The sequence below is a fragment of the Arachis hypogaea genome, chromosome 3 (assembly GCF_003086295.3).
Source record: "Arachis hypogaea cultivar Tifrunner chromosome 3, arahy.Tifrunner.gnm2.J5K5, whole genome shotgun sequence".
Classification (NCBI taxonomy): Eukaryota; Viridiplantae; Streptophyta; class Magnoliopsida; order Fabales; family Fabaceae; genus Arachis; species Arachis hypogaea.
In genome coordinates, this window is record NC_092038.1 from 127034184 (window position 1) to 127058005 (window position 23822).

The 23822-nt window shown below is 32.8% G+C and overlaps 4 protein-coding genes and 1 long non-coding RNA gene across 11 annotated transcripts; 1 reads left to right on the top strand and 4 right to left on the bottom strand.

Annotated features, from left to right (window-relative positions):
* Window positions 1–702: 702 nt before the first annotated feature.
* LOC112791415 (uncharacterized) lies at window positions 703–6270 on the bottom strand. 5 transcript variants are annotated; one of them, XM_025834242.3, is made up of 16 exons: window positions 6053–6270; window positions 4996–5091; window positions 4766–4870; window positions 4592–4633; window positions 4263–4373; window positions 4038–4121; window positions 3847–3965; window positions 3298–3399; window positions 2969–3085; window positions 2823–2888; window positions 2513–2579; window positions 1879–1932; window positions 1638–1724; window positions 1478–1504; window positions 1355–1381; window positions 703–1250 (listed from the first exon to the last, which is right to left on the bottom strand). In XM_025834242.3, exons 2-16 carry the CDS (start codon window positions 4996–4998, stop codon window positions 1107–1109), a joined length of 1155 nt encoding a protein of 384 aa, XP_025690027.1. In that variant the 5' UTR covers window positions 4999–5091; window positions 6053–6270; the 3' UTR covers window positions 703–1106. The 5 variants fall into 5 exon arrangements, with proteins under 5 accessions (XP_025690027.1, XP_025690025.1, XP_025690022.1 ...); XM_025834240.3 differs by having other exon boundaries at window positions 5911–6270; XM_025834237.3 differs by having other exon boundaries at window positions 5753–6270.
* Window positions 6271–8747: 2477 nt separating this feature from the next.
* Window positions 8748–11275, top strand: LOC112791412 (inositol 1,3,4-trisphosphate 5/6-kinase 4-like). 2 transcript variants are annotated; one of them, XM_025834233.3, is made up of 2 exons: window positions 8748–8984; window positions 9658–11275. In XM_025834233.3, exon 2 carries the CDS (start codon window positions 9658–9660, stop codon window positions 11104–11106), a length of 1449 nt encoding a protein of 482 aa, XP_025690018.1. In that variant the 5' UTR covers window positions 8748–8984; the 3' UTR covers window positions 11107–11275. The 2 variants fall into 2 exon arrangements, with proteins under 2 accessions (XP_025690018.1, XP_025690017.1); XM_025834232.3 differs by having other exon boundaries at window positions 8749–8991.
* A 204-nt stretch (window positions 11276–11479) lies between these two features.
* Window positions 11480–12548, bottom strand: LOC112791417 (uncharacterized). The gene is made up of 2 exons (XR_003197216.3): window positions 11934–12548; window positions 11480–11702 (listed from the first exon to the last, which is right to left on the bottom strand). It is a non-coding gene; the product is annotated as an uncharacterized lncRNA (long non-coding RNA).
* A 1652-nt stretch (window positions 12549–14200) lies between these two features.
* On the bottom strand, window positions 14201–19132 carry LOC112782096 (protein POLLEN DEFECTIVE IN GUIDANCE 1). Its single transcript, XM_025824571.3, has 12 exons — window positions 18990–19132; window positions 17793–18320; window positions 17519–17658; window positions 17155–17258; window positions 16601–16689; window positions 16405–16478; window positions 15941–16097; window positions 15664–15831; window positions 15272–15369; window positions 15043–15165; window positions 14863–14931; window positions 14201–14771 (listed from the first exon to the last, which is right to left on the bottom strand). Exons 2-12 carry the CDS (start codon window positions 18244–18246, stop codon window positions 14571–14573), a joined length of 1677 nt encoding a protein of 558 aa, XP_025680356.1. The 5' UTR covers window positions 18247–18320; window positions 18990–19132; the 3' UTR covers window positions 14201–14570.
* LOC112791413 (uncharacterized) lies at window positions 18595–21944 on the bottom strand. Of its 2 annotated transcripts, XM_072233493.1 has the most exons (6): window positions 21566–21944; window positions 21258–21462; window positions 20549–20601; window positions 20361–20438; window positions 19670–20279; window positions 18595–19532 (listed from the first exon to the last, which is right to left on the bottom strand). In XM_072233493.1, the coding sequence occupies exons 2-6, from the start codon at window positions 21405–21407 to the stop codon at window positions 19023–19025; spliced, it is 1401 nt and encodes a 466-aa protein (XP_072089594.1). In that variant the 5' UTR covers window positions 21408–21462; window positions 21566–21944; the 3' UTR covers window positions 18595–19022. The 2 variants fall into 2 exon arrangements, with proteins under 2 accessions (XP_072089594.1, XP_025690019.1); XM_025834234.3 differs by lacking the exon at window positions 21566–21944 and having other exon boundaries at window positions 21258–21553.
* Window positions 21945–23822: the final 1878 nt, after the last annotated feature.

The window sequence follows — 23822 nt, forward strand, 5'->3', positions numbered from 1 at the left end:
TTTAAAAATATACCTAAATTTTATTATTTATATTTATATAAAAATATAATTGATTATTTTTACTTTAATAAATAGTTACTTATATTCGCAAATACCTTTTAGTCCAACCCAAGATGTAAAACTTATTTACTAGTCATATTTAATTATTAATTATGTAATATAAGTTGGAGATTAGAGGAGTCAGAACATATACAGTCACCAAAAAGAGACATATACATGATATGTTATGTTAACCCTACCTAAAATTAGTGTCCTTTATGCATAATAAATGATAACCAACTTCTCAACCTTACTAATGTACGAGCCCTTTACAAATCATTCTTCCTTAAGATATTAATTTTACATAATCATGTGTTAATCTAATATTACAAATATATGATTAAAAGATTATACAATTTTTTTATAACACAACAATGTATTGATTCTTTTTTTTTTTCCCCTTCTGCATATTGGAAAATGTCTTGCAGCAGCTACAGTTTTTTTAAGGTAGCAATTGGTATTACAATTACACCATCTTATCAAAATCCACTAATAGGATGAAAAAGAACAATAACGACAGCTGATAAATTCTAAAAAATAAATGAATAAACATGATACTATGATGTATCCCAAATATATAGCAGTATGTGCTGTAGAGGTTCAGTACTATATGGACATAGAATCCAAAATCAAAATCACTATAAGAAAATTGAAACTTCTTCATTTCAGCTCTAATGGTAAATCTAAGGCTGCATTTTATCTATATATGATAATTACATTGAAAAGAAATTACAAAATGGAAGTAGCCAATTCTGCTAGTAGCAGAATCTGCCATATAGGATATATAAAAAAAAAGAACAAAAGAATAAGAGAAGAAAAAAAGAAGAATGTTTTTTCAAAATTGAATGAATTGAGGATTCATTGAGCTACCAAAATGCTAATATGCCTATAAAGAAGACTCATGCCTGTGTATGAAGCCAGAAAACGGCCACTTTGATGCTGCAGATAAGGCTATAAGGCTACATATCACCTTCCAATACCGCAATCGGCCTTGCACCTTTAAGCAAGACTTGTACCCATGAAAGAAGTAGGGCTAACAAATCAAACCAAGTTAGTTAAACAAGCAGTTATGATAGCCGTTTGCTGTTGCGCCTTCGTCTGAAGCGCCTTTGATCACTTTTATATGGGTCTACCCATCTAGTGTCCTCAGAAGTAGCTCGATTCCACCTCTCTTTGAAGACTTCAAGTTCCCATGTTGATTGTCTTCGTATCTGCTCATTAGCAATGCCAAAATGTTAATAAAATCATTTCTAAGCTACTTTTTGAGTGATGATTGAAACAAGCCTAAGTTTTGAAAGAAGTTCAAAAGCCTCACCTCTGTTCGCACGTCCAAGCCATGCTTCTGAAGTAAACCAACAAGAATGTTAAGTGAATTATAGATAAGGATTATAGAAAACTGAAGAAGAGTCTAAATGACACTCAAAAGTAAATGATCTACCGTAGGTGGTGTTTTAGTACTTGCATCCTGCACAAAAATGGGGAAAAGAATCTTAAGATCAACTATGCAAAGAATGAACAGATAGATATTTTCAAAACAACTGAAAAGGCAGCTAATTGATCCAAAATTAATTCAAAATATTTGAAGAGGAGGAGAATACTTTTGTTAAATCACCACCCAGAGTTTGTATTCCCTTATGTACAACATATTCGCTATCGACAACCCCCACATTTTTTGTGCGATCACCCTGAAAAATAGCATTTGCTACGCAGTTCATGATCTTTGTCATTCAGTAAATGAAGATTAAAGAAAAGGAGAAGTGCTGATCAGTCTAGTGTAAACAAACCAAGTTTTATATATATTCCAAGTTGATGCACAATTAAAAAGATGTTTAAGTATACCTGTGCACAATATCCTAGCTTCATATCCATTCCCCATCCATGGACAAGGTCATTCTGACAAAACGAAAATGACTATGACAATGAGTTACCAAAATTATGGACTATTTTGATCTATTACTGATCCAATGCAACGATTCAATAATGAGAAAAAGTTAAACTTTATCATGAAATCAATCAAAGTAAAATGTAATTGAATCCAAGTATATTGGAATTAAGCTCTATTTTTGGCTACTAGATGAGGACAAAAAGCCAATCGACAACCTCATCTCTGAAAGTTGTAAGCAGGCTGTAACAACTGGTATGAATATAATAAAGCGATGCTTCCACAAAAATAGAAGTATGTTAGGTTCATAACAGCTGTTTATTCAAAAAGGCTTAAGCAGGGAACCAAATAGTATGAAAGGGGGTAGAGCAGAGAACGATGAGAATATGGAATGGAAAGAATGGGAGGAGCCTAACAAAATTGTAGTGGAAGATTAATGGAGTAGAACATGAGTGAGGAGAGAGCACAGATAAAATGAATAATGAGTGTTTAAGGTTTCATCATATCATCGGCTCATAACAGTATACTTTTGAAAGGAATTCCTGAGTTGTTTCTGTTCCTTTGGACTGTGAAAAGTTGGAAACAAGTTACCTGTATAAGATGCCAAGTACAAAACCATGCCGAACGAGAGAAAACAGGAGCCATGCCCTCCACAAAGCTGCAAAGATTGTAGTCAAATCTATGTCATTCATAACATGATTTCCATGTATACCAAAATGGTAAAATTTATCATAAATTACAGAACAAATAAAATATTTTACTAAATTTCCTTTTCAGTACATTGAGAGGTTATATTTGAAAATCTCCTCCCATCTTGATGGCAGATAGAAGGATGGAACCACATGAATGAAATCCAGAATGAACAACTAAACAGCGAGATCAGATTAAAAGAAAGAGCTACCCGGTACATGGTGGCCCTTGGCTTTCCTCTGAACATTTAGTTTTGCCTCTAAGTTCATAGACTCTTCTGCATGTATAAAAACTCCAGTATGAGTATAACAAATGTTGGTTAGCAGTACATTTCAATAATCTCTACATGTAAGTCACCTATGAACTTTCTTCATCCTAGCTCTAACTGTAATTCTGTGATGTATTTCTACTGAATTTGGGTCAAGAGCTGGTTGTGATATCTCCAATCCTTCTTCCTTCACAATCTCAATGTATCTACGAAAACAGCCATTCATACTATTTAGGAAAGATAATGTAGGAACATAATGTGACCTCATCAATCTAATAAGGATGTAATATAGAGTGGGAAATAATTTTAGAAATACTGAAATCACAGGTCCATATTTAAATTGAAACAAGATAATGCATCTCCATTATTGACAGTTGACATAAGAATGAACACTCAGGAATATATGAATCAGTCATACCTTGATGGAGAAAAATGCTCCACCCCTAAATCCTCATCCCAGAGAAAGATATAATCATAAGTAGATACAATATCTGGATGTAGAAATCTTTTTGCAAACCACCTAGAAAAGAACACAAAGAATTAATATCGTAAACAATTGAAGTCCATAAGTTGCAAGTCTTTTTAAAAGGAAAGCATAAATGTTAGGAAACCAAAGTAAGAGGAGAATCCATCTCATAGTTTCAATGAGACCTTATATTGCTATGCAAATTCTTTTCAGTTGGTTAGTGTTGATTCCCAGGAAGAAAAAGGGTAACAATAACAATGGAATCCACAGCATTAAGTGAATAAATGGTTCTCCCAACTTCAATGAAGCTTACAAACTTCACTGGCTCCTTTTGTTCTCAAGAACCCTTTTGATGTTCAATGAATCCTTGCCATTAATATATAAAAGATACGCCATTCATTCCTAGTTTTCCTAAAAAGATTTAGAGTAATCTCCCTCCAATGAACATATGATTCGCAATATAAGATTTTCAGACAGGAAATCACCCATCATAATACATACCACTTAGTTTGATTTTGAGCAGCTATGTGTATGACCGTTCTGCTCCAATCAAAGCCTGACCACTCATCCACTTTGCCATCATAATGGAATAAAATAATTGTAAAATTTCCTGTAAGAAACTGAAATCAATGAAATTACATAAGGAATGCTGGTTCGAATAGTTTTGATAATATAATAAAAGATGAAAATACCTTTTGCACCATGTCATTTACATTGTTCTTTTGTGTAATTCCAACTGGCATTGCCAGCAAGTTCCTATTAGAGTAATCACTAACCTGCAGTCAAATAATTGGAACCAAGCAATCATCAGGTGAAGCAACATTATAAACATGGGAATGCTCATTACTAAATTTTGGCTATCAAATCTCAGTTTCAATAGAACTATAATGTAATGGTATTAATGCAACAATGCCTACCTTTGACCTTAATCCACTTGGTAACCATAAAGGCCTCAACTCAAAATTTGAAGTAGCGTGTACTATACCCTGCGGCAGGCCTTTTAACTTTGCAAAATTGTCAGCATTCTCCTGCAAAGGCATCAAAAGTACCAGTGTGAATAACATATGCATCCAAGTTACATTATCAAACTAAATCAATAATTGAAAAGTAGGATGGTGCGCATCGAATTTTTTTAAAGCAGCCCCAGACATCATCTACTACAACGCTTTGTTTAATTCATCAAAAATAAAATCTGGAACAAAGAGTTTGACAATTTGCAGAAAGCAAGATAGAGACATTGAAATACCTGTGACATTGTTTCTCCAAAGAAACTCCACTTTTTCTCTCTCTGATTATGCCAGAATGATTAACAGAAGAAATTTTCAAATTAGCACACGCAGCACACTGCAATGTTGTGATACTCTCTAAATAGAAATTGTCATAGAATAGAATAATCAGAAGAATTCTATATATCTCATACCTCTTCTTGGTAATACTCATAATTTATAGTTCTAAACAAAACAAACAACATCACTATACAAACAACTGCCATAGGCAGTTGTCTCATCTTGAAACTTGACTTTCCCTGCATCAAGAAAGCACAAATGAGGGTTACAAAGCACAAAAGAACTCGATATTGAAAAAATGTATACGAGAAATTCCACTTATAATAATCTAAAGGCCAGTGATTCCGAAGTAAAGAGAACAGACCATCAGACAAGACAATCTTTCTTCCCATCAACCACCTCCATGATTTGATTGACCTCATAGAAAATTGAGTCTCTTATTCATCACAAACACTGCATGCTGGAAACAAAAAGTGCAGAAACTATGTTACAACGATTGCCAGAATTGCTATTAGTGGCAAAGTCAATCCAAGGTATGAAACAGAAACAACTTTGTTAGAACTGAGTGAATTTCATGCATGATTTTGGCAAGATTAACAAAGGCACTTGTTATGAGTGTGAGAAGAAAGAGGCACTTCATCATGTGAATTTGAGATAAACATGCTTAGAACATTGGCAATCATGGCAAAAGGGGGAATCTCAGGTTGCTTAATCAACACTCATTAAGTTATCTACTCCACCAACAAAACCTCTATCATAATAAGATAGCAACAAAAGAGAACAACCAAACCAAAGCAATTCTGTTGAAACTGACATCACATGATAGTATGGTACAAAACAAGCAACCCAGAAACACGGAAACAGAACTCTATGTATTGGAATCCACGGCACCAAGGATCACATGAAAATATGCATAGCTGTCCATAACTAAAAACACACCTCAAAATCAAAATTCATTTTTCACAGCAAATTCCAATTGATTTCCCCATTTAAAAAAAAATTTGAAATAAGCTAAATGCAAAAAAGAAAATAAATATATAAACAAAGGCAAGAGAAGGGGAAAAAAAAACAAAAGTACTTTCTTTCCACAGAAAAAAACAAAGAAAGAAAACGACTGTTACCATTTCAATCAGATCTAACTCCTCCTAGAGTTTATTCTCAATACCATTTAGGAAAGAGTTAACTTTCAGTCACAACCCAAAATAAGAGCTTCACAACAAAAACCAAAAACGAAGTTAATGATGGATAGCTTCGATTATTTTACTGAGAGGTTCGTTACATTTGAAAATCTTCCCCCCTGCATGAATGTTAAGCGAAAAAGGAGAGAAGGCAATGGAGACAGAGATAGAATAGGCAGGAAAACAAAAAGGGCAGGCATGAAAAAAGGAAAAGAGAGGAACTTTGAAGATCAGAATACCAACATGAAGATCAAAAAGAACAGGGAGAGAAATGTGGCGATAAGAGCGAGAAAGAGGGAGAGAGTGAAGAATGGGAGTGCATGGATGGTGGTGGTAGCTATAACAACTATAAAGCTCATTCATGTTTGTTTGGTAACTCAGAAATCGAGAAAAATTGGACCCATACATCATACATATTACTGTAATCCAAATTTAGAAAAAACTTCAACAGAGTTATGAAGGACGTGCTCACATCCCTGTACTATCTTTTATTGTAAATAAAACATATTTACCTTTCAAAAAACCTAAAAATTTAGCTCCACTCAATTTTACATAAAGTTAAATATCGAAAGTTATTAAGTGATTTGATTAATTTGATTAAATTTTTATTTAATAATTTTTAATTATCAATTTCATATCAAGTTGACTATATCTAAATTTTTATTCTAAAAAATTATTAATATTTTATATTTATATAGTCGTTTAGAACCAAAATGCTAATATATTTTACTGTTTTATAGTATAATAAAATTCTTTATATATTTATGTTATATTCAAAAAAAAATTTAGATACAATTAATTTTACATGAAGTTTAATAATTTAGTCAAACTTATTAAATTATTTAATGCTTCTTAACTATTAATTTTATATAAAATTATTTGTACTTGAATTTTTATTTTAATATTTAAATTTTAAAGTAAGATATTATTTAAACTTTTATCATCATAAATAATATATTATGAAAATTTTAACTAATTAAAATAATAAATCATCTATATAAAATACAATAAATATAAGATCAAAATGTTGTTCATGGAATAAAGAGCACAGTATTGAAGTATTCAAACGCTTAAATTATTCGCTAACACTGTCGGTTCCTGAATCGTGAAACTATGTTACATAAATAATGATATGGTTTATATTACTATTCTTAAATACGGTCACAACTCACAATACCGGCTATTTTATTTTATTTTATTTAATTATAGTTACATTTATCTTTTTAAAATATTTTTGCTTTCATAGACATTGTCCGACTAAAATTCTAAATACTTATCTTTCAAAAGATTTTTTCTTTATATAATCTCGTGAGATGTTGCTATGAATAGTATTCAACTATTCAATTTTTATTTATTTATTTTCTCTTTGGTATTAATCTTTTAATGAAACATGATAAGTTAAGAAGAAAAACCATAAATATGAATGAGTAGCCAATTATTTATTTGAGCACACGATAATGAAATTTATAAGAGTGATGACAGCTATGTGTGTTTGTGTAAGGCCCAATATTTTTTCCTCTCTGACAGAAAATGAAACAAAGAGTGGAGAAGAGTTGTATTGTAAGTTTGTAACTATTAATTAATTAATTAATTAAGGGGTAACATGCGTATAATTGAAAAAGCTGAGTTTGGTGATGGATAAACAGCTTTAACTAATAATAATAATAAAGGTTTTACATGGTGATCATGTTAACTAATTAAATTCCTAGTGCTTGTGTTTTTAAGAAAACTAACGTACGGATGATTCTCAACTTAGATTTATTAAAATGTTGAGTAATCAAGAAATAAAATATTACTATTAACACGCTAGTGGCAATTGATTATCAGAATCTATGTGAATGCCATTTCCGAAATATAAAAATTGATGAGAGCTTAGAATCAATGGGTTTGGTGTGAAGAGCTTGGTCCAATAACTTGATGCCACGCACCCAAACAAATAAGTAGAATTAAGAATTAAATTAAATAATATGAAAGATAATAGGATTGCAAAATGCGTTTTCTTTGGTTCTACTCATTCTAATAGAACTATAGAAGTAAATTTTCTATATACATGGCATGTAATTAAAATTCTTTTATTGTGTTTTTATGTTACCATTAGCATAGTCAATTTAACTTGTCAACGTACACATACACTCACACTCACACTCACCATGTGATTAAGGTTTTATTTTTATGACCCACACATGCATGAACACGACCACTAATTTTATTCTATTGCATTGACAAAGTAGCTTTTTTTAAATTTTACATTAAGAACTTGTTTGAAAATCATAAAAATCAGTACTGTGATGAAACCTTTCTTTTTATCACTGTGTTCTCCAAAACTGCCTTCATTTTTTACCTTCAATTTGGCTGATTTTTCACTGGCATGAAAAGTGATTTAATATGCACCCTTTTAGTATTTATGGTACTCCGTTCATTTATTTTATATGTAATGCTAAATATAATCTTATAAATACTATTTCAAGGTGTTTTTCCTTATGCACATGCTAAATTTTCAACATCGTACATAATTTTCTTGAGTGGTGCTATAGCCTATATGATATGAATGTTTTTTGCATGAAAAGTATTGAAAATTAATGGTCTGTAATGTAAAAATATATTATTAAAAAAGCTGGCTAATATCATCAGAGGAGGTGAAAAACTACTACAAATTAAATTTTGTGAAATTGAATTTGTTATTTTATTAATTATGTATTGGTACATAGTATTTTGCTGCATATTAATTAAAATAACTTAGGACAAATTTTTAGTACTCTAAATATGATTAGGAGTTTAGGACATGTTATTTTTTGTTTTTTTAAGTAGCGACAAAAATTTAAAAACAGACTCAAACCAATTTAATTTTAATTGGTTTGGTTGGTTTTAAAAAAAAAAAGAAAAAAAAATCAAACCAAATTAAACCGAATATTTTATATATAATTGGTTCGGATGATTTTTCTTAAAAAAACCGAACCAATCCGAACACCGTTACCACTGCAGCGTCGTATGAATGCACTCCTCTATATGCAATTTGCACTTGATCCTTCTTCTTCTTCTTCCAAGCTCTCAGTTAGTAAAGCTTTGAAATTGTGATTTGCAGCGTCGTACTCAGAACCCAACCCTCGCAATTCCAGCTACCTATTAGGACACATAACTTTCTCATATCGCAGAGACAAATTCAAATCCGTATCAGGTCTTCGGTAATTCTTCACCCTTTCCATGATTTCTTCATCCAATTTTGCATGCATGTTTGGATTTTTTCACTTCACACGTTGCTATTTCTCTTTGTGTATTCTATGTTACATCCACAAGTTTCTATTTGAGGTTTTTTTTTTCTTGGGTGCATTCACACTCCCAGTGCCATGTTCATTAATAAACTAATTCCTAATGTCAATTTGGGTCTATTTCCAAAATTTTAAACTTGTAATCTACCGGTTTCATTAAATGCCTTTTTCCCCCTCTAGAGATCTGCTCAACTTTGATGATATATGAAATAAAATAGGTAATGGAAGAGACTATGGAATTAATCATGTCATAGTAAACAGGATACTTTTTTTTTTTGGGGGAGGGGGGGGGGTGTTGCGAAGCCTTCAGGTGTGGAAACTGGGGACCCTGAACTTTTTGGATGCATTGAAACTTAAAGAAAAGTTGGTATTTAGATCATTGTTTATATACTATATAGAATATATATGCCGGATAAATCTAGTGCATTTTTCATTTCTTTCCTTTTGAAAATTTGTAGTAGATTGATTGGAAAAACTTTGATAATGTGTATTTGATCATTACTAAGTGATGCTTGTTCATTTTTTTACTTGGCAAAGTTTGTAATAATTTTATGTCTTTTGTATTGTTGCTCACACTATCAGATGGGTGTAGTGAGAGGAGTGATATTGGATGAATCGGCACTCTTAACTGAAGGTGGTGGGGATAAAAATGGATTCATACTACGGCCGGGAGCCGAGTCTCTCATCCAAACCCTCTCCCTGTCCAAAATTCATATAGGAATCTCGTATGACGTAAACTCTCCAGATGACAAGGTGAGTGTTCTTCAAAGTGCAAGTTCGTACCCTCTTGATTGTTTTATCGTAAATGATCCTACGAGTGAGATTATGCCTGCATGGAGCATTAATACTGATGGCGGGATTGTTTATCTAGTTTCTAACAAGAAGGAGGTCTTACCTAAATTAAGCAGTTATAAATGGCTTCTTGTTGTTTTGAACGATGGAGATGAAAGCTTGTATTACACAACAGATGCACTTCGAATACAAAATTTGGCGGAGTTTCCCTTGACTATGTGCCAGTTAAATAAAAGTTCAACCGGAACTAATGCTGCAACTGTGGGTTATATAATGAAGCCTTCTCGAGTTGAAGATTTTGCAATGAGGGGTGCATTTCCATTATGTCCTACTCAAAATGGGTTGATGTTTGTGCCTCTCACACCCATGCTTCGTTTATCAACTCAATTGAAGGACATTGATATAGTTCTCCACAAAGCCACAGATGAGATATTATCCATTGAAGACAATAAAATTACTTTCACGGAAAACATACAAGAACTGCAAAGATATTTGGAACTTCACCAGGATCTTTGTGTGATTGATCCACTGAAGAACATATATCCATTATTGGATAGACTAGAAATACAGCAAATTCTACGTGGCTTAGAAGAACTAAATAAGGAAGGCAGCCATTTGATCAGAGGGGCCCATTTTCTTAAGATCGATAATTTTGAAGAATTTAATTTTGAGACTGGATTAGCTGAAGCCAGATTGTCTCTTCCATGTATAGTGAAATCTAAGGTTGCTTGTGGTGTCAGTGATGCACATAAGATGGCAATTGTTTTCAGAGTTGATGATTTTAAGAATGTAAATGTTCCTCTTCCAGCTGTTATCCAGGAATATGTGGATCATTCGTCCACTTTGTATAAATTTTATGTCTTGGGTGAGAAAGTTTTCCATGCTGTCAAGAAGTCGATACCAAATGCTGATGTTTTGAAGAAATCATCCAACGGTGATGAACTCAAACCTATAGAGTTTGACAGCTTAAAATCTTTACCCACAGCCAGTGGTGACTGCAGCATGACGAGCAGAGAGTCTATTGATGTTAAACTGGTTACAGATGCTGCAAATTGGCTTAGAAGAAGGCTTCAGCTTACTATCTTTGGTTTTGATGTTGTAATTCAGGAAGGTACGCAAGATCATGTAATTGTGGATGTTAATTATCTCCCGTCATTTAAGGAAGTACCTCGTGAAATCTCAATACCTGCCTTCTGGGAATCCATTAGAGGTAAGTATGACCTTAGGTTGTCTAAATAACCATATGTTACAATTTTGTGATTCTTTGGCAAGGAATTCAGTGCCTATCGAACTCTTGATTTCAAGCTGAAAATTGAAGTTGAACACTAAGGCTTGGACATATGACATTTAGAATACTTCATATCTGTGAATTGTGATGGATGCTATTTAGTTTAGTACTTATTCCTAATTGGTGCTTCTAAAAGCAATGCCGTTACACATTTCGAAAGTTGATTGATTTGAGTGGTCATGCTAGACACCAATTGCACCTTGTTGAATGTCTCATCTTTATAGTTTTATGTCCACACTGACATATGAACCTATTTTCTTAAGGGGAAAAAAGATAATTTGAGATAACATTTGCATCTGCTTAATCTTATATGAGCACTAAAGATGTATGAATTTATAGACATGTCTATGTCTATTTCAATATATATACCAGACTACCAGAGTCTACAGATTATAGTACAAAAATTAACTAGCTTCAAAAAGAGAGTTAAAAGAAGGTTGTGGCTATCTTGCTATGATTGCTTCCACATGAATGACTACGAGGAAGGAGGAGCTGCTGCCTCAACACGAATTTCTACTTGTTCTGCTGATCTGAAACTCACTCGTTTCTGAAAATTCATACCAATAAAGAAAATTAATATAATCCCAAGAAAATTTCATTTTGCATATTAGCTAATTAACTTTTTTTAGTTCTCCACCATTTTGTGTTGAGCTATTTTCTATAAAAAAAAAAAAAAGGCTAAACTTGGAATTTGAAACAAATCACTAGGAAACTATAGATATGATATCTTAGGCTAACTAAACTAACGTTGAAATGTAGATTGCTAATTTGCTCTTACATCTGTTTACTTGTAAATTCAGGTTTTCAATTACACGTTTGGATTCCAGGGAAGGCTTCTTCATAATCATAATCTTAACAAACATAATCGGTTGGTGTTTCTAATCCCGGTTGTTAAGCTCACCATACAGGATACGTGTCTAACGACCTACACCAAATTAAATCAGTTTAACCTAAAAGTTTGAGTAGCTAACAAGATATATATAGTTGGTTGATTTTGATTGTTGAAGCTAGATGTATATTTAGAGTCAAACAACAAAGGAGTTGTTGGACAAATTCAACAGTTGAGAAATTGAGATTGCTCAATATTTAATATTATTAACTTAATGATTATATATTGTCCCTTCAACCTTTTCTAATGGTGTATGCTTTTCTAATAATTGGCGCACACAATATCAAGAGCCCCTTTTAGCAATTCCTTCACTCATAAAGAAACTCACTTTGGCTAGTGTCTTTATCTATTGTTCTGTGTATGTCATCCAACAACTTCTCGAGTTCATGAAAAAGTTTTACAACAGTTTCTTATGAGTATCTTCGAAAGTAGAAAGACAGCAGATTAAGCACAAATAAATTATAACTAATAATTAATGAAGTGTGACGTGTTCATGGAGATAGGGTAGATCTATTGTATCTATGATCGAGGGAGTTTCCATATCTTAGTCGGCGCATTAAATAAACATGGAAAAGTAACCCTTAGCCTTAGGTGTGGGGTGTGGCTTTCCTTGTTAGCCAAAATTTAATTAAAAATCTGATTAAGAATTGACTTGCCATTTACTCAATATTATTAGTCGGTTATGTACCATGCATTCCTAGTGATAATTGGTAAATCAACCACATATTACTAAATGAGGTTAAATTAACATTTCTGATTAATTAATAACTATGAACAAATGAGAAGCTTTCCTCAAGGGAAAAACGAACTTTCATTATAGTAAAACTTAACAAATAGAATAACGAAAAATTGATTACTATATTCAATAATTGCAGTTAATACAATACCTTAACAGTGAAAATAAAAATTAAAGTAGCCAGACTAAATTTTCCTTTTTATGCCAACTATAGTGGAACAACTATTATTTTTACTTGTAATAACATTACGAAAATATAAATTTTTTAAAATTACGGTTCACTTTGTTTTGACCGTATAGATTATACATGGCACAAAAGATTTACAAAATCAAATTATTTTTACAAAAAAAAGTCGTAGGTTGACAAAAGTCTCGAACTAAGAAGATCAAAGTCTCTATAGATAAAAAATTAAATAACAAAATTTTTAGTTATTATTTTTATATGAAAAAGTCTAATTTTTTATTTGAATTATATTATTTTGTTAATTTTATTTTCTGTAGAACAAAAAGTAAAAAAAATAGAGAATGAGAGAAAAGAGAGAGAAATATAAAGATGAAGAATGAGAGTTTGTTAATTTTGAAAGAAAAAATTTTATTTTAATTGTAATAAAAAAAATATTGGATGACATATTTTGATTTGTCAAATTACTAATATAAAATATAAATTATATATAGAGTGAAAATTGTAGAGAGAAATAGGAAAATAGAGAGAAGTAGATGAGAGAATTTAGGAAAGGAGTTTATTAATTTTGGAGAAAAATATTTTCTCTCAATTTTAATAAGAGTGTCATGTGACACATTTGATTATTAAATTAGATAGTAATATATGATACATAATATAGGAATATTTTAATTTCAATTGTATTATTTCAATTTCAATTTTAATGCAATTAAAGAATGTCATGTTGCACATTTTGATTATCAAAATTAGTAATTAGTCATTGATATTGATAATGATATATAAAATAGATAGAGTGGTTGAAGGAATGAGAGAGATAGAGAAAGGAAGAAGGAGGAAGGGAGAGCTCTTTAATTTTGGAGAGAAAGATTTGATTTCAATTGTAACAAGGGAGTGATATATGGCACATTTTGGTTGTAAAATTAGTATGGAAGAGAGAAGAATTCTCCTTAATTTTGGAGGGAAAGATTTAATTTCAATTACAATGAGTGGATGACATGTGGCACATTTTAGTTGTAAAATTAGTAAGGAGTAGAAAAATTTTTCTTAATTTTGGAAGAAAAGATTTGATTCTAATTACAATGAGAAAGTGACATGTGACACATTTTGATTGTAAAATTAGAATGGATGAGGGAAATATTCTTCTTAATTTTGGAGGAAAAGATTTAATTTCAATTACAATGAGGGAGTGACATGTAACACATTTTGGTTGTAAAATTAGTAAGGAGTAGAGGAGAATTCTTTAATTTTGAAGGGAAAAATTTGATTCCAATTACAATGAGAAAGTGACATGTAGCACATTTTAGTTATAAAATTAGAGATATATAATAGATACTATTTACTAGAGAAACACAATTCAGGCAACTTGCATGGAAGCCATCAATAAGCTCTTTCTTACAAACAAATTTTCAAAGGGGAAATCACTCTGAGACTCCAAGTTAAACCTTAAAAACTGGTTGAACCTGTCTTGTATGTGGCAGGTCCTTGTGATGATCCCAGAGTTAATACTTCACCTGAACAGATCCATCTCAGCATGTGGTCTTCACTCTTGAGGCACAACACAAAGGAATGCTTGAGCAGCAGTCTACAGTAACTCAGTAGCTCATGTAAATTAATCTGCATGAAGTTTCCTCCTTTCGCAGCGATTAATGTACCAAGTGGCATGTTTCTGAAGAATCATGCCAATTAGAACCTTGAGGCTTGTGAGCATAATATATGTCATTGCTGAAAACAGCATAATCCAGAAAAGCCTCCAAGGAAAGGGGTTGTAAGGAAGGTTAGCAGCATATACTGGAGTCAGAACTCGAATGACCTAAGAACAGGGGGAAAAAGGGAAGATATAAAGACATGGAATCAACAGCTAAAAACCATGGTAAAACACAGAATAAATAATTCATGCTTACCACACATGCTGGAGCAATAGGGACAAAAGTTAGGTTTTTCTTTGCATCCTCAGTTTCTATATTTAGTGTCTAATAAATAAAAATAGCAGTCAGGCGTATTAAAAAAGAAGGTCCATTAAAGAAAACACAAACAAAATGTTTCGGCAAATGGATGATCAAAATAAAAAGTCATGACAATACCTGCTTACACAAGGCTTCAAGGAACTCAGAGAATGCAATGGGCTTAATGTTATTAAATTTAGCAATGAACGAATGCTTGATAATATCAATAGCCATTTCACATAGAAAAACCAAGAGGATATTCTGCACCATACAGAATACCTGTGTTACTAGCAAGATCGAGAGAAGCAGAGAATTTGATTTCCATTTAATAAACATATGGAATGTATAATTTTCCAAATGATCTTACAATGAGAAAACTTCCTAACCAAGAGCCTTCTGCTTCCAGAATATTTTGAGCCAAAACAAATAAGATAAGTGCTGATATGTGGAATCTCTCTATGGAATCTGCTTGTCAGCAGTAAAATAGAAATGGGAAACAGAAATTGATAAATTAAGAACAAATGCTATAAACATAAACATGCATGGACGCGCACAAGCACATCTTAAATACAAACATGAATTGCTAGACATGCACTCCATGGAAAGCAAGTATTATGCTGGCGTGTACACAGTATTCTAACAACAAGGTGTTAAGTACAAACATTATTGTTCTTTCCAAGTTTGAAATGAAAAAGAATGATATCCCAACCAAACTGCACAAAATATAGTAAGAAAAAGAAAGGGAAAAAGACACCTCACCGAAGTATACCAAACTGCGAACATTATCCTTATTATAACCCTTGAACACATAGCTTTTGATCTCGGCAAAATTATTTGACACAAGCATAGCTGGCAATGCATTATTGTGAGCAACCATACAGGCTGATAAAGTGATTGCTTGAACTAACAGGATACAAGAATGAACAAGTACAACTAGTCAAGGAAACTATCGGCACTTCAGTTTTCTCTTTAACCTTCATAAATAAAATAATATTGCAAACTATTCTTAAAAATATTATCCTCAGAAAAAGGATATTTGAAGCAACAATAGCTACAACTTGGTCAGAAATGAATCTCCAAATCCAGAATCTTGTACTTTCCATCTCTGGGTGAAATTTTGCTAGCCCTTCAGCTGAATGAAATAACATTCTCATTACATCCCCATTAAAATGCTGACATAATTTATCAAATATCTGCAAGAAAGTACAAGGATCACTCAGTCCAGAACATTAAGAAACCAATGTAATCGCCATAGTAGTGCACAACGCACCAAAAATAACAGCATCTGACTCCTTGGCTTACAATTTTGTGTAATTGTAAAGTAAACTGTTCAAATACCAAAAGGCCGCATTACAGACACTCACATTACAAGGAAATGTCATGCACAAAATCTAATTGAATATCAACCTTGCAATCAGAGGTCCATAAATTTGACATATCTGGGTATCTAATTAGTCACTAGTCAGTATAATCCAGATTCAAATAATAATTTATGCTCACCTCTAATACATTGTAGATCACATACAATTTGATGGTTGATTGACCTCGGATCATATGATATATTAAGCTGATATCTAAAGACAACAAACATTAAAAAGGAGGAGCATAAAAACCAATTTATTACAACAAAACAAAACTGATTAATACAAAAAGAAAATATATAACCAATAAATATCAAAGCACACTATCACTGTACCTATTTGCTGCAAAAGAATGACTCCACATACCATCATAAGAAAACAGCCAAAATCCGACAACTCAACAGTAGATGGCCTCTTGAACTTCCTGTCATAGGCGTGAAAAGATCATAAGATAATGAGGAAAACCATGAAAACCTACCACAAATTTTTGGACAGTAAAAGAGAGTTGGTAGAAAAGCATACAAATCAAAGCACATAAAGTGGAAGATCATATCATAAAGTTTCAATCTCTTCAGCAAACACAGCTTAAGCAGTAAAAGTTTGAGACTTTGAGGCCTAATGCCTGTATAGCTTACAACATATCTAACAGCATAATACAGGTAACATGGTTCAACTACAATCACCCTGTTCTCTTTTTCAAAGATTTACTACGATTTCAGAGCCTGAGTACATGGAAGAATGATTTTGTACTGAATGGACACTGCCTAAACCAGAAATAATAAGCAAAAGAAAACAACCACAGCAGGATAAATCTATCATCTAAATCCTACTGCCATTTGCAGATTATATTTAAGTACAATAAGAGAAAATACTGAGGTGAATCACAGACCTTGCTCTTAGAAGTCTCCAAATGGTGATAGCAATCCTTGTCGGCATCACCGTTAACAATGACAAAAAAGAATTGAAGCAGACAAAGAAGCCAACATCTATAAGCTGCAAATCGATTTCATGTATGAGACAACAAGACAGAAAAAGTGATTAGTCATTAGAAATGCGCAATTGTAAAAAATAACAACCGTACAGTCAGCATAAAGTCTCAAGCCAAATCCTTTCCCCATAACTCAGACATCACCTAAGGTCTAAACAATGGAGCATAAACCCATAGAGGCATCACAGAACTGCAACCAGATTTCATCATTTTATTGTTTTCCATTACTGGTGAACAACGAAAACAAATGAAAGTATACAAGTACCAATTCACATCTCCACGGCAATCGAAAGATCGTGTCATAAACTCTTTCTCTTCCCTTTTCGTCGCCAAGAGTAGTTGTGCCCCTCAAAGAATTTCCATTGTACAGTTCCTCCAGGAAGTATGTTACAGGTGACTTATCCGCTGAAACATATAAAGCACAATATCACGAATAAGACACCAAATTGCAGGTAAGAAACTGCTTTCACTAGTTCCCATTGGTTGATGAACCATGAAATAAAGCAATGACGTTAATTGAATTGGATCTTTGTACTCACAATCAGAACCATGAACCAGCAAAACACGATTCAACTCCACGGTGTCAGATCTGGCAACATTACCACCGCCACTCAGGACCAGTTCTTTCTGCGAATTCTCAACCTCTGCCGAAGTTACCGAACTAAGTTCCTTGGCGTTACCGTCATCAAGCGCCGAAACCGCACAAGTAGCCCCGCCGTTAAGGATTCTATACCGCAGTTCGCCGTAGCTGAAACCGTGGCCGCTGGCAGCAGTGGCTGTACTTTGTTCCGTGGCGGAAGTGGTAGGCATCTCGTCGGTTGTGACCTCAGCGAGTAGTTGACTGGTGTTGACTTCGAAGTCATGGTTAGAACCGTTAACGGAATCAAAAGTAACGGATTCAGGGTGAGCGGACTTGTGCTTCCGCTTCTTCCTACGCTGCGGTTGGGATTGCGGCGGTAACCCTCCGATTACGCCGCCGCCTCGGTACCTCATCTTCCCTGTAAGGTATACCGCTCTCGAAGAGACTAGTTTTTGCACACCACCGGTTGACCCAAACCGGACCCAACCTAACCAAAACCAAAACGGAATGCATGGTAAGCAGGATAAAGAAAATGAAAATTAAAACACATTTAAAAAAAAACTCACTTTTATTTTTATTAATTTTTAAAGTAAATTATATACTATTTTTTATTCTCTTTAAAAAATATCTTTCTCATAGAATTATACATATTTTTATATGGCTAAATGATAATTTATTCAATATATATCATTCATGCTACTCTATGAAGCTTTTGAAATAACAATTTCACAACGATGAAGTTAAACCGAACCAAACCAAAATCACAATGGGTCAGGCCAAGAACCCATTTACCAATAGGCCTTGACTATTGAATAAATAATAATGATATTAACAAAAATTTCACTTCTGTTAATTTACATCCAAGTTTAATTATAAGACTAACTAACATCACATCTTCCTAGTCAAATAAAATCTAAATACTAGCAATTTAGTCTCAACAGACAAGACAATCACTTGACTAATAAGCTTAGTATAGTTCTCTATTGATACAAACAAAATTCGTATTTACATCTTATAGAACATTTAGACACAGACCACACTACCTTAATTCTTAACTACTGTAATTTAGAACTATTTCATATGTTAGCTTCCCTCATTCAAGGTTCATCATGCAACCAAAAAAATCTAACTGAAAAAGGGAAATATTTGTACATACACCGCTCAAAATTAAAATTAATCCTCAGCAATATTACTTTGCTCTCCCTCTTTTCTTTCCCTTCACTGGTGTTGCAGCTCTCTCAACCGCGGCTCCACGTCCTCCCTTTTTGGTTCTGCCAGAAGCTTTCTTGACGGGCAAGGATTCCACCGAAGGCGGGGAAGCCACTTCACTGGCTTTCTTGGGTGCCTTGCTGCCATCAGCTGTTGCCGGTGCAGCAATCTTGCAATCACTGGGGCGCACAGTTCCACCTTCCACAGGAGGATCCGTGGTCAGCGATGCAGTTGAGACATTAGCATGAGTGATGCTGCTGCCAAAAGCATTTAGCTTCTCCCTCAATATTTTAGTGACATGGTCTCTAAGCAATAGGGCAGTTTTATATTCACGGGTGCACTTGGAGTAGAAGACTAGAGCATTGTTGGCCAGTAACAGAAAGTCTCTGAAAAGTTCCTTCGATGTCTTAATTGTTTGGTTGCTAATTCTTGTTCGTATGGTGTCGAAGTCCATATGCTGCCGGATCATGTTCTTGTACCTTCCGCGCTTCTGTTATGAAATATAGTTATTGGTAAAATACATCCATCCCTCCTTCGTTGTATCAGTGATTAAATAGCAATTTTATGGTGACAAAACTCAGGAGCCAACTATAGAAAGATGGGATGGGATTTCTATTATACACATACCTGACTATCATGTCTGCGGCGGAAGGCAGAAGCACCTTTGGTTTCCAAAATGGAATCTAAAGTCTCCATCATTTCTTGTATTCCATCCTTTTTAGGGTTTGTATTGTCCTCACCAATGCCGGAAGATTTGGCAACATCATCACAGTTGCTGGTAGAACTTTCTTTACACCGTGATGCATCAATAGAAACCAAATTGTCACTTTCAGGACCGCTAGCTTCATTAGCATTTTTGCCACAATCCTTTCTCTTCCTCGTCCCTCTTCGTTTTTTCAAACTTACTCCTTTTCCTTCATCTATAGTTTGTTCTACCTTATCTACATCTAAATCTTTCTCGTGGTCAGTAGACCTTGCAACTTCAGGCTTAGTCTCCACATCTTCAGAAGACACTGCTGGAACCTGGCATTCAGTTGACCAGTTCGGCCGAGTTTCGTGTGTGAAACTCCCGGCAGATAGCCCATCCTTCGACGTCTCTTTAGCCGAGGATTCAACTCTTGCCATTTTCTGTGGAGGAGCATGTAATTCAGGTCCAGCTGAGCCATCACCAACATGACAATCATCTATATTCTCATTCTTCACAGCCTTAAGGGATTCAAGCTTTGATTCAAGACACCTGGAATACAAAAAATGGTACCATCCTATGTTTCAGAATATGATTAACTTTCCGTAGAAAGAAAGAAAGCATGCAACCAACCCAATAGAATCTTCAGATAGCTCCAAAGCTTTCTTAAGCTCTTCAACTCTCTTCTTCCTAATCTCCTCAAACCAAGTCCTGATACGACAATTAAATGAGTTAAAGCATTAGACTTCTATTCTATATGTACTACCCAAACAGGGAAAGTTTGAATCAAAAAAAAAAAAAAGAGTAGTTATTCAACTTACGTGCTATTCCCAGAATAACGCTGTTGTAAGTCTTCATATTTGGCTTTGCAGGCCTACAAAAATAACCATCTTTGTACATGATAGTAATTAAAAATAGCAATTAGCCACAAGATTCGAACCCTCTAGATATGTTAAGGCAACCTGCCATGTGATGGCGGCGATTTCTATTAAATAAACGTTACAAAAGAGAGGTATGGTTTGAAAGCAAGCATGTGCAAACGATGATGCAAGCAGTGTTAACTATAACTAAGTGCCCCTCGTGTACGCCACTTATTATATTTCCACGTTAAATTCACGCAAACCATTCATTTCTTCAACTTGTTAATGTTCTTCATTGTAGTAGTATTCGCATCTTCTTAGAATAATAATTTCAGTAATGACCCATTAAAGGGTCCAATCTAAGATCTTCGTTTCAATTCAACATTCCGTTAGGTTGACCGCGATTAGAAAGTATATTATTTTTATTATATAAGTCACAAACATAATAATTATTATTAAAGTAAGGGAATGATAAAAACGACTTTCCAGCTAAGCAAATATAGTATTACTATAGTAATAGCAATGAGTCATGACCACGTAACGGTTTGGAATGTTATCAACTTATCACAAATTAAATCATTTTTGTTCTATTATAAATACTTTAAAACAGAATAGCATAAAGATTAGATAGATAGGCTTAGTTAATTGTATTTAAAAATGATTAATTTACCTCGGGTGTGAAAGTGCATGGAGAAAGGTGAGTTCGGGCACTGAGCTCGGCGGCGACGACGGTCCAGTCACGGGTGCCGTGCCGGAGAATAGCTCCGCCGAGGAGAAGCTCTTCCCAGGTTCCCCACGTCACCATCACCTCCGCTCCCATCCGCCGTACACGTGTACGCCCCCGATTACAAAAGAAATAACACACCCTCCTAATCCTACGCACCCGGGATCACGTTAGCAACCAGGCCCCTCGTAAAAAGAAAAACCGAAAAAAAGAAGAAGAAAAAGACCAGCCTTTGCGGGTATCTAAACGGCAACCTCGAATAGTAACAAACACAACGGAAACGGAAACGGAAAATGACTCGTGATTCGCCAACCGAGAAACAGAGGAATAGCTTTTTGGGTATCGTAAAAAAAAAACCGTATTTTTTGCTGACGTGGGAAGAAGGCAGCTTTGATTCCTTTTCCGGCCGAAATCGGAGGTGGAGGATTGTGAATTGAGGTTAGGGCTATGCGAATGGGAGAAACGAATTGAAAGGGAAAGGGTTGAGGGATAGTTAGAGAGAAAAAGCTTCAACTTTGAAGTCCGAATTGGGAGTGACAAGTTAAGAGAGAGAGAGAGAAATCAAATCAAGTAGCAAAGGGAAAAAGGATGGAAATTGTACAATTCGATTTTTTCATTTTCCTAATTACCACCAGTTTTCTCTCTCTTCTCTCTGCCTTTTTATATACTTCCCATGAATTCTGTGTGAAATTACCATTTTGTTCTTCACTACTTCTGCTTACATTTTTCAACTTTTCTTTTGGTGATTAATATTTAATACTTTCAGGGTTTAAAATTTTGAATGAATTTAAAGGAGCTTCTTTAAACACTATTTTTGTTAATCAAACAAATTATATTTTTTATTATATTTTATATGAATTATTGATATTTAAAAAAATATCCTATCAATCCGATTAACTATTTTTTATATTTTTAAATAGACTAATTACATTTATTAATAGAAAAATAATAACATGTATTTTATTCATTACTTCTAATAATAAGTTCTTTTTTTAAAAATATTATACCCCTTACTTTATTTGAAAGGTTTTAACATTTATTATTTAATATATTAAAAATATATATTTAATTTTAATTCAATTATTAAATAATATTTATTCTTTTAAATAATCATGTGATAAATTTAATTATAATTTCTTTTGATGAAATATTATATGAAAAAAGTTTAAAGGTTAATATTTTTCTTTTATATTGACCAATACTTTTAGTTAGTAGTCTAATATTCTTAATAATATAATAACATATTTTTAGTCAATATTTTTAAAAATATTAAATTATGTTAGTCTTTTAGTATTATCTATATTATATAATTAAATGTATATGTAAATTTATTCTATTATGCATCAAAATTAAATTATAAATTATTTTAAAATTTATCTATTTTTAAAGTATTAATTTAATAGATAATGTAAAAGTGCAATTATTTTAACACACCGAATTGCATAGAATGATAGAAATTAATAGAAGTATGTGGTTTTTATTTTCTATTGTTTATTGTTGCATAACTTTAAACTTTTCACGAGACGAGATTGCGCGGTTTTGGCTGGGGAAGAGGCTCGAAGCCGAAAATTTGAATCTCCATTGGTTTAACAATCAATTTGCTATTGTCTTTCATGCTTTCTATTCAAATCGAGTGAGTTTCTAATAACAATATTTTTTGTAAATTATTCGAGGATTGGATTTCTGTTTGGTAATATTGTAATTTTATTAAGTAGTCTCCGCATTAAATAACGTCAAAGTCTTATAAATTTAAATAATTTTTTACATAATCAAAAACCTCTACTTCAAACTCATTTATCTAATCGAATTCAATCAAATTATTATAATGTATTTTTTATTTATATATTTTTTCTTCTTTTCGTACCTCGCTACTGTTATTATCTTTTTTTATTTTTTTTCTTTTATTATCATCATTGCTACTATTATTACTTCTTTTTTTCTTTCTCATTTCTTTTTAATTTAAATTTATTCTTTTTTTTCCTCTTCCTCCACCATTATCATTATCATCGTCGTTATCGACATCATTGTCATTTTCTTTTTATACGTAAATTACTGTACTTTATTTCTTCCTTCATTCTTTTTAAAATTTTTGCACATGTAAAAATTTAATCCAATCAATATGAATTCAAGTCTAATTAAAAAGCAATATTCTTAAAAAAAATAAGAACAACTGAAAAAAAAAGAAACAAAAAAATACATCATTAAATAAGAGATTTATGTGTTTTTGTAAGTTGTAACATTATTTTAGTATCAAAATTAAAAAATTTCGGTATTTTTTTATTTCTAACGAGAATTCAATTCAATAAATATAAACATACATTCATTTAACTAAATAAAACTTTAACATAGTACAAAATATTCATTCAAGTAATAATAGTGTTATCTTGTGATTTTTTATTATACAATTTTTTACATTCATTCAATTTTTTATTAATAACAACTCATCATCATCATATGCTAAAAAAATGTAGGATTAAAGTTGTATTTTTATAGTTAAATTTCGATATCAAA